At 45.5% G+C, this 10,710-nt stretch overlaps 1 protein-coding gene across 1 annotated transcript; it reads right to left on the bottom strand.

Annotated features, from left to right (window-relative positions):
- Nucleotides 1-3,331: 3,331 nt before the first annotated feature.
- LOC110288580 (serine protease inhibitor A3K-like) lies at nucleotides 3,332-10,355 on the bottom strand. The gene is made up of 5 exons (XM_021154893.3): nucleotides 10,277-10,355; nucleotides 7,688-8,344; nucleotides 5,635-5,908; nucleotides 4,569-4,722; nucleotides 3,332-3,841 (listed from the first exon to the last, which is right to left on the bottom strand). Exons 2-5 carry the CDS (start codon nucleotides 8,325-8,327, stop codon nucleotides 3,653-3,655), a joined length of 1,257 nt encoding a protein of 418 aa, XP_021010552.2. The 5' UTR covers nucleotides 8,328-8,344; nucleotides 10,277-10,355; the 3' UTR covers nucleotides 3,332-3,652.
- Nucleotides 10,356-10,710: the final 355 nt, after the last annotated feature.

Genomic DNA, 10,710 nt, shown 5'->3' with positions numbered 1-10,710 from the left:
GGATATTGTCCCTGTGCCCTCTAGTGAGTCTGGCTAAGGGTTTATCTATCTTGTTGATTTTCTCAAAGAACCAGCTCCCCATTTGGTTGATTTTTTGAATAGTTCTTCTTTTTTCTACTTGGTTGTTTTTGCCCCTGAGTTTGATTATTTCCTGCTGTCTACTCCTCTTGGGTGAATTTACTTCCTTTTTTTCTAGAGCTTTTAGGTGTGTTGTCAAGCTGCTAGTGTGTGCTCTCTCTAGTTTCTTTTTGGAGGTACTCAGAGCTATGAGTTTCTCTCTTAGAAATGCTTTGGTTGTGTCCCATAAGTTTGGGTATGTTGTGGCTTTATTGTCATTAAACTCTAAAAAGTCTTTAATTTCTTTCTTTCTTTCTTCCTTGACAAAGGTATCATTGAGAAGAGTGTTGTTCAATTTCCACATGAATGTTGGCTTTCCATTATTTATGTTGTTATTGAAGATCAGCCTTAGTCCATGGTGTTCTGATAGGATGCATGGGACAATTTCAATATTTTTGTATCTGTTGAGGCCTGTTTTGGACCAATTATATGGTTGATTTTGGAGAAGGTACCATGAGGTGCTGAGAAGAAGGTATATCCTTTTGTTGTAGGATAAAATGTTCTGTAGATATCTGCTTCCTATAATTTTTGTTGTTAAAGTTGGTTTCTGTTCTTGTGGCTGTCTTATTTTAGGTTTGTTTAGGAAATACCTTATTGCTTTTTCTAGGACATGGTTTCCATCCTATTTTTGTTTTTTGTTTTTTTGTTTTTCTATTATTATCCTTTGAAGGGCTGCATTCGTGGAAAGATATTGTGTGAATTTGGTTTGTCTTGGAATACTTTGGTTTCTCCACCTATGGTAATTGAGAGTTTGGCTGGGTTTAGTAGTCTGGACTGGCATTTGTGTTCTCATAGTGTCTGTTATAACATCTGTCCATGCTCTTCTGGCTTTCATAGTCTCTGGTTAAAAGTCTGGTGTAATGCTGATAGGTCTTCCTTTATATGTTACTTGACCTTTTTCCCTTACTGCTTTTAATAATCTATCTTTATTTAGTGCGTTTTTGGTTCTGATTATTATGTGTCGGGAGGTATTTCTTTTCTGGTCCAGTCTATTTGGAGTTCCATAGGCTTCTTGTATGTTCATGGGCATCTCTTTCTTTAGGTTTGGGAAGTTTTCTTCTAAAATTTTGTTGAAGATATTTGCTGGCCATTTAATTTGAAAATCTTCATTCTCATCTACTCCTATTATCTGTAGGTTTGGTCTTCTCATTGTGTCCTGGATTTCCTGGATGTTTTGAGTTAGGATCTTTTTGCATTTTGCATTTTCTTTGACTGTTGTGCCAATATTCTCTATGGAATCTTCTGCACCTGGGATTCTCTCTTCCATCTCTTGTATTCTGTTGCTGATGCTCGCATCTATGGTTCCAGATTTCTATCCTAGGGTTTCTATCTCCAGCATTGCCTCACTTTGAGTTTTCTTTATTGTGTCTACTTCCCTTGGCAGATCTTGGATGGTTTTATTCAATTCCATCATCTGTTTTGTCATGTTTTCCTGCAAATCTTTAAGGGATTTTTGTTCTTCCTTTTTTTAAGGTCTTCTAAGTGTTTAGCAGTGTTCTCCTGTACTTCTTTAAGTGAGTCATTAAAGTCCTTCTTGATGTCCTCTACCATCATCATGAGATATGCTTTTAAATCTGAGTCTAGGTTTTCGGGTGTGTTGGGTTGCCCAGGACTGGGTGGGGTGGGTGTGCTGCATTCTGATGATGGTGAGTGGTCCTGGTTTCTGTTAGTAAGATACTTTCGTTTGCCTTTTGCCATCTGGTAATCTTTGGATTTAGTTGTTATAGTTGTCTCTCGTTAGAGCTTGTTCCTCAGGAGATTATGTTAGCCTCTCTCAGAGACCTGGGAGACTAGCTCTCTCCTGAGTTTCAGTGTTCAGAGTACTCTCTGCAGGCAAGCTCTCCTCTTGCAGGGAAGGTGCCCAGATATCTGGTGTTTGAACCTGCCTCCTGGCAAGGGTTGTGCTCCACTCATCAGACATCTTAAGATCCCATGGAGGGTCCTGTGAGGACCTTGTGGGTGTCTGCAGACTCCACGCCCAAGGTACCCCGGTGCTGGTGTGGACCGGAAGGAACTTGTGACCCTGATCAAGCCGGGTTTTCTGCTTCCCTAATTAATGCAGTCTCAGGTCCTGCATGATTGGATTGGAGCAGAAGCTGTGTTCCACTCACCAGAGGTCTTTAGATCACATGGAGGGTCCTTTTGGGACCTTGCAGGTGTCTGCAGACTATGTGCCCAAGGTGCCCCAGTTCTAGCATGGAGCAGAAGGGCCCTCCTATGCTCTTTATGGCTCTGATTATTCCAATATACTAAAAGAGCCATACTCTTTACCAACCTGTGGTCACTCCTACATCTTCTACTCCACCATAAGCCTACACTGTTGTTCCAGAAATCTACCTCTTCTCAGATCTTCGTAAAGGGCTCCATTGTTCTTTGCCCTGCCCAAAATATTCTCTTTGGTTATCTGAGCACCTTCTCATCCCCCTCACATCCATCTTAGCAGAGATGTCACCTGATCCATGGAGCATTTGGTTTTTCTCTGGGAAGTATCAGAGCTCTGTTTCATCAACCACCTGCCCTCCATAGTGACACCTCATGAACAGAGTCAAAACTTGGAGGAGACTGTTCCTCCATCATCAGGACACTTGGAAGAGCATCCCACAAGCTAAAATGTCTACTTGAGTGGTCATGGGGGAAATAACTAAGTTTGCCTCTGCCTCAGTTTCCTCTTCCATAGAAGGGATTGTTAATAGTATATAGGTCAGAGGGCCATAAAAGGAGTCACAGAATGAGTGACAATCTCTACTACTATGTTGTCACTAGAGGCATCTCCTTCTAACAGGAGCTGAGGGAACACTGCCTCGGCACTTTCTGTGCAGGTAATGTTTGTTGATCCTTTTCTCCTGTCTCCTATTTTGGTTGGTTTTGTTCATCTTTTGTGTGAGGTTGGTCAACTGGGATCTTAGAGAGAAGCTGAGGAGGAGTGCCAGGGGAAGAGGATCTGGTCTGACCCTCAGTCCCATGCAGCTTCAGGAGTTTGGGATATAACTGTGCCAGATGTAGGCAGGCTCAGGGGACCCTGCATGGGGCACTGAGTGGCAAAGCCTGCAGAGGGAAAGCATAACCTTGGGAAAGCATGACACCAGGCATTTTCAGATGCTGGAATGACATTCAGGGCAACAGGTTCCCCTCTCAGTCTTGGGCCTGATTCTCAAGGGTTAGCCCAGAGGCCAGCATGGTCCCATCAAGACTGTGCAAGCAGATGTGCTCAAGGTCGGTATTGGAACTCTGTGTATTTGCAAATGCCTAGGATTGGGGTGCAGACACATAAAGAGGAATCACAAGGTAAGAAGAATAAAGGCAGATTCCAGGTTCAGAAATATGCTCAGATGCCCCCAAGAGGCCTCAGAGCCTGACACTGACAGTCCAAAAGCTCCTGAGCATGTGGGAGCCACAGAGATAGTCAATGTCACTGTCTAAGTCATCTTTGCATCAGCCAATCAAAGCCTGATTGCCAGGATATATAGAGAGATGCACATGCAGGCTCTGTCTCAGAACCCTGGGCAGAATCATGAGAATTTGGGGAGCTTTAAGTCTACTTGGGGTTAGTGACTTTGGCCATAAAGAGGATATTCTGAGCATCTCTGTGAAAGATAACAACCATGAATGGCCTGCTGAAACACAGAGCTGGAAATATGACCGTACGAAAGCCACCAATGACCCCTGTGGCAGCAGCTGCTTCTGTGCCTGTCTCAGACACATCCAGGACAGCCTTGTGGACCACCTGTGGGGAAAGAAACACATCACTCAGTAGAGACCAGGGAGGGAAGGAAAGAGGTTTGGAGCAGGCACTAAGTGCTGGCCTCATCTGCTGGTGAATTTCCTTGTTCCTTCCCTGGGCTCTAATCCTGCATTTCCCAAGTCTCTGCTCAAGGTGTGAGAAGAGGCATGCCCTGGGTCTGCTCAGTGTCTGAATCTGTGCTGTCCTGAAATCACTACAACAGGTGGACAGGAGTAGGTAGTGGCAGGAATTTCTTCATATACAGCCTCGCAACTTCGTCAGAGGGAACAGCTATGTTTTGCTCAAAACTGCCATGACTCCTTGTCATTACTTTTACTATTAATAATCTGAGTGCTGGTCAAGAAGTACTGTCCCAGCACTGAAATATAGGAGGTAATGTATGGAAGTGGTTTGGCCAACTGTTTATTTTGAGTGACAATGAAGTGAATTGTGGGTGCCCCTGTAGTGTATTGTAGGTGATCCTTCAGTGTGCTGTGTGTGGCCCTGCAATGCAGCACATGTTGGTATCCATGTTTCTATGGAGCAACTCTAGGCCCTTCCCCACACTGGGTTCCTAAGTGAGCTCATGTACAGGGGTAGAGGATGGACATTTGTTAAGGAACCTCAGAAATGTAGGAGCTCTCACACATGTACCATCCCCACAGCCTACATACCCTTCACCATCCACATTCAGGATGCAAGGCAAAGCATCCTGTGCTTCTTGTCTTACCTGAGACACACTCAGTTTCTTGGCTTCTGTGATCCCAGATAGGTCAGCTTGTTCAGTGAATACTTTCTTAATCCCCATTTCTGGAAGGACATACTCCTCCAACCTGTAGTCACTAGAGATGGAGAACTTGGGCAGATATAGCCCACCTATATTCCTGAGAATAAAAAAAAACAGCAAGGTAAGAGTTCCTAGACTCTGTGATCCCCTCTATCCATCATGCCGCTGGGTCTCTTCACTACAGGCAGCCCTCTCCCTAGAGAGAAGTCCTCTTTCCACCCATGCCTAGACGACTTGATGTTGTTCTTCCTAATGCATTAATTATCCATCAGGGTCTGAGAGAATTTACAGTGGACAGGTAACCTGACTTGTTCCTAGTGGTATCATGACTTAGAATGTTTTCCTCCTACATCCACAGTACAATTCTCCCCTGGTGTGGCATCCCTAAAACATCTTATGAGCCTTCTATTTAAAGTTGCACACTTCACCAGACTCCAGCTTTCCTAATCTTTGAATACTCCCCTTCTTAATTTCACCCTTTCTTATATTTTAACCTACTTAATGATGGTTAATTTAATTTTCATTCTGACACTCTTTCTTCCTCAACTCTAAGAGGAGCCAAAACGGTACATTTGTGCTTCAGTCTGATATATTTTCAGAGTCTACATCAGATGGCACATAGTAGGACTTCAAGACTTATTCTATGTATGGTGAGTGATGACTATTGAGGGATGAGATGGCAGAGGTGATTCTCAGAGCTCATTTGTCCATCGCCATTCCTTCTGCCTTCCAACTCATTCTATATTCCATGTAACTTACAGCCTTTTAGAGGGAGGAAACCACAGCTCCTTATTCTAGCTGATCCCATGTGTGAACAACAAAATAGACAGCAACTCATGGCCCAAAATACATAATCAACAGAAAAAAATTCAACTAAACTCTATCTATCCCCTGAGGATTGCCCACCATTACAAAGGATACTAGTGAGACTCCGAGGTACAGGGACACTGGCCATCAGGCAACAGCAGGACAGGTTTCCCAGCCAGTTTTGGGTCCTGTGGACATGCACCTAGTTTTCAAAGATTTCCACCATTTCCTCAGGGTCTCTGGTTGTAAGCTGGCTTCCACCTGCTGCATCCTGCCCTGGTCAGGGAGGATGAGCAGGGCGCTGGCCTTTCCTGTGTACTTCAGCTCCACCACAGAGCAGGACAGCTCCTCATCACGGAAGTGGCGTGTGGTCAGGAACATCATTTTCATCATGGGAACCTTCACAGATCTCTTCTCATCTAAGTAGAACTCAGATTCAAATGTATCCTGAGGGTCAAAGGATATCTCCCATTTGCCTAAAGATGAGGCAAATGATCTTGTTTTAAACAAAGACAAACACTTCACCTCCTCCCCATTTATACTCAGCTTTGGAGTTATGACAGAAATCCATCTACTTCAGTCACTCAGAGTGTCCCTTCATGTAGCATATGATGAATTTGATAAAATTTTGTAGTTGACCAAGTTGCTAGCTGTGGGTATTGTCTCTAAGCTGGGTCTAGAAAGGGAACTTTAAACCACAGCCTGGCTATGTGAATTCCGGACACATTCATGGACCTGGGGTGGAGTGTGTAAGAGAGATAAGAGTGAAAGTGGTGAGACTGGAGACAGGGGAGAGTTGAAGCTCTCATCTTCCTCAGGAGAACCAATGTCTTGTGGGACAGGTTTCAGGGGAAACAAGAGCACAGACTGAGCTCTCCAACATCATGAGTAGTTCATAATCCATAGATTGTGGACTAACACATGGGTAAGGAGTCCTCATCTCACACATGGGCCATGACAGTCTCCACAAATCACAGACACCACTCAGGCTTATCCCAGAATTCTTGTTTCTGTCCCCACTACCAATATACACTATGGGACTTGATAGTGTAACAATTTCTTCCTCTTAGCATCTTGCAGTCTAGACATACATCCCACCTCACAGTAAGCAGCACTTGAGTTTGGGTCTGGGGAGAGTTGAAACAACCATGTCCTGCAGTCTAACCCTTCAGGATGTCACTCTGCTTCTACCATTACCAGGTCACAGTAGCTCTGGGGCTCTCCTGCCCTCTTGCCCTTCTGTCCTCTCCTCTGTCTTCCTGTGCTCTCATCTCCTGTCCTGTTTTTCTCTCCATTGTCATCTTCATTTTCTGCCTTTAGCCCAGACCTGCCCTAACTCTACCCTGGATTAACTTTAATTAGTTCCAGACCCCACAAGGCCTGGTTATATCATGACCTGTGTCAGGAACCAATTTCAGGCCTGTTCCCTTGCTCCATGTCTCTATCAGGGATGATTGGTGGGTATTGGATTTCTAGATTCCCCCTACCCAGTACCATCACCTAAAATATCTCCAGCTGAGTCTCCATCTCTTTTGCATCTAAGTCTCATCAGACTCCTTGAACCAGGAATGTCTCTTGGCTAAATGGCTAGTTATTTGACAAAAGCAAAATTTCACAAAAGAGTCAGAATCTAAACATAGAACGCTGCCTGGCTGACACTTCCCCATCTCTAATAGCTCTTACTGAGTCCTTGCTTCTCCATGCACAGCAACAGTTTAGTACAGAAAATCGTCAGGGGAGAAGTACTGCACCAAACCTGCCCACAGGGTTCTTCACTACTTCCATGTCCCAATTACCATCTCTGAGCTAGTTATGATCAAGAAATTCCTAGTCCACTTGAACTCACCTAGAGACAGAGGCTCTCCAGCATTTATGGACTTCTGCTATAGGAACATATTAAAAATGCCTGCAATGGGAATCTGGGGGGAACCTGTCTCTGCAGGGAGTAGCCATAGCTTCTGACCAGCAGGTAGGATTGGACATGTGAGGTAAGATATTCTGCTTGTAAGTGAGGTTAAGTCGTAGCCAATAAGCAGCCCTTGTAGACTGAGAGCTCAGGACTTCTCTTGAGTATGTACCAGGAAACACAACCGTTGTCTAGAGACAGTTCAGAAGAGGAGACTGGTGAGTGACAAGAAGCTAGGCACCCACATGCCCAAGGCTTTGGGCACCTTCTTTCCTGTGATCCTCTGATAGCACAGGTACCCAGCCAAGCTCCTCTCCCTCTCCCACTCCTGATCAGTGACCTCTCTCACCTTTAAAGTAGATGTAATTCACCAGCACCATCAGTGTATCCGTATCCAGTTCTGAGATCAGTTCCTTGATCATCCCCTGGGTCTGATTGCTCACATAGTCATTGATGAGCTTTTTGGCCTCAGTAGGCTGCTGGAAGTCTGCTGTGAAGGCCTCAGCCTGGTACAGAGACCTTGTCTTCTCATGGAATTCTGCCAGGATCTGCAGGTCCTTTTCAATAAAAATGGCATTGCCTGTGTTTATCTGATCCTGGTCCTCTGGCTGACTGAGCCTCTGTAGGAGGTGCCCAAAGCCCTGGTGGACGTCTGCTTCAGAGGTCTCTGTGAGATTGAACTTGAGACCTTCTAGAATCTCTTCCATGGTCTTGCCCTTTGCTCCTAGGGACACGAGGGCCAAGGCAGCTGAGATGCTAAGTGGGGAGAAGACAATATTTTTATGTGGATTCTTCAAAGCCAGCTTCTTGTACAGGCTGAAGGCAAAGTCAGTGTTGGCGGAGGCCAATTTGAGACTGTCATCTTGTGTCCCATTGTTTTGGTGTTCATGGAATACAATTTCCATTTCCTCTGTGCCATCTGGGAAGCATAGGACAGCAGGACAGATCCCAGCCATTAAGATCATCCCCATAGCTACAGTGAAGGCCATCTTTTCTGTTCTCCAGGCTGAAAAGAAAACATCCTTTGAGTCTGGGAGGACCTTCTGTTGCTCTGAGCATCTAGTTTTCCCACCCTGGCTGGCACTGTGCTCTGCTCTGTTGCCCTAGCTGACTCTGTGACTGCCCACAGGAGGTGATCCGGCCTCTCAGATGCAGTTCTCCATCCTAAGCTCCCTACTTCCAGGTAGGAAGTGCTGTCACAGAAGCCAATTTTCATAGTAGGGAACCAAGATCCAGAGATCTGAAGGGCCATGTTAGGGTCACAAGAAAAATCAGAATAGTAGTGGGGGATGGGTGTAAGCCCTGTCTGCACCTTGCACTTTTGTCACCTCCAGCTGCCCCCTCCTTAGGCTGAACTCTGTTACCTTTGAGCAGTTTTTATCACAAGTCCTATCTTAACCCTTTGATGACAACTCTCTGAAATCTTAAGGCCCCTGAGTTCATTTGGTTCATGGAGCTAGGTGTTGGGAGTGTTAGTTGTAAGGCAGTGGGAGAAATATCTGGTGCAGTGCAGAAATCCTTAACCCATGGAACCAGAAGTGGAAGGTCACACAGGGGAATGTTTCTCTGCCCTGCCAGGGAATAGCATGGTGCTTTGTACCCCAGGAGGTTTGGAACGCCTCCTGCATGAAGAAGAAAAATATCAGTATCAGACTCTGATATCTGCACCAGATTTCATGTTGACTGTGTGATAGCAAGCAAATGGGTGGACCTCTCTGTGCAGCTCAGTGAGGGGACCAGGTTACATTATTGCTAAGTGGCTGCCTTGTTGTAGGCATGGGGTGGTTATGTTCAGGATGTCTATGGGTCCATCTCCTCTCTATACACCCAGTGTGAGGGCCACAGTTATCCTAATGGACTATAGTTGAAAGCTTGCAATTGGCTATCTACCTTTGGCCTCTGATTGTTTATTCAGGTGTAAAGTTGAAGGTAGCTGATAAAGGAATGGGAGACAGAGGAAGGAGTGGAGAGAGGAGAGAGGGAAGAGGGGAGATGAGAGAGGATGAAGGGAAAAGGAGAGAGCAGAATGGGCAGAGTAGAGAGGAGGGAGGAGGGAGGAGAGGGGAGAGCTCAGAGAGTACAAGTTTGGAGAAAGGAAGGAGTGAGAATTAGGAAAAAGAGGGGCAAGTAGATAGGAAGAAGGAGAGGAGGGGAGTGTGAAGAGGGAAAGGGAGAGAAAGCAGAATGAAATGAAGGGAAGAAGGCTGGGAGAGAAGACTAGAGGAACACACAGGGAGCTAGAGTAAGCCTAGAAGGTTGTGTTGGCACTAAGCCACTTGTCCCCATTGCTGTGACATGCTTACAGATGAGCCAGGGACCTAAACAACTTGTCTGCCTTTACCCTGTGCTTTACATTCCGACTGATGCAACCATTTCTATGGAAAGGCACTCAACAGTATTTTGTGCCAAAATTATTTCCAAAGAAAAGAGGTTGCTCAGTTGGTATGACAAGAGACATGGCTCAGTGACTGCGACTTCTTTGCTTCCCTAGTTGAGGTTTAAACCTGTCTGCTTGGCCAGGGGATCTGGGATCTAAGAAGGAAGTGGGGTCACAACACACCCCCAGGCATCGCCTCTGTGATGTGAGCAAGACAGAACTGTTGCCTCATCCAGAGTGGCTGTGCAACAGTCCTGTGTCACCCTAGCTATGACAGCAGCATGCCACGGAAGTTCTCAAAACTTCATCCCAGTAGAGTCAGAGGAGCAGCCTCCTTTTACTGTCCATGAGCAGAGACCACAGCATCTGCATTTTCATTGGCAAGAGAAACAGACCAGAGAGAAGATTCTGTGAATCCCAGAAATGTTCCCTTATTGTAGCGCAGTATCTCATCCAAAGCCCTTGCCTCAGCCATACACATGTTGTAGGTCATAGCTAGTACCACACAGTCCTGAGGCAGTGCCTTTTCTGTCCCTGGAGTCAAGGAATCCCAAGCATTACCTGCAGATGATACCAGCCAGATAACAGCCTCTGTGATAGCTGACTCCTGATGTTCAGGGTTGTGGTTCGCCTGGCATCTCCCCAGTGAACAGTGATGTCTATTTATTCCTCCCCAAGGGCTCCTCCCTCCTCTTAGGAAATGTTGGCATAGACAAGGTATGCTCTGTGTTCAGTTTACAATTCATGCGACAAAAAGATTCCTGGTAATATGGATTTGTAGTCTCTAGCAGAACTGCCCCCTGATGGGGCAATTCCCAGCTTTTCTTTGTACAAGCCCTTTGAATCTCCTGGGTATGTATTCTGTTTATCAAATGCTTCAATGTCAATGTGGAAAGGGGAAGAAGTCAGAAGCAAATCCAGAATGCATGATCTCTACCCTACTTTTCACCAGGGAGGGCTGTAGCTTTATAGTCTAAGTCATTTAAAAATGAACA

This window comes from Mus caroli, unplaced genomic scaffold (genome assembly GCF_978045245.1).
Source record: "Mus caroli unplaced genomic scaffold, Mus_caroli_1 scaffold_14, whole genome shotgun sequence".
NCBI lineage: Eukaryota > Metazoa > Chordata > Mammalia > Rodentia > Muridae > Mus > Mus caroli.
This window is presented reverse-complemented; position numbering and strand designations above follow the sequence as displayed.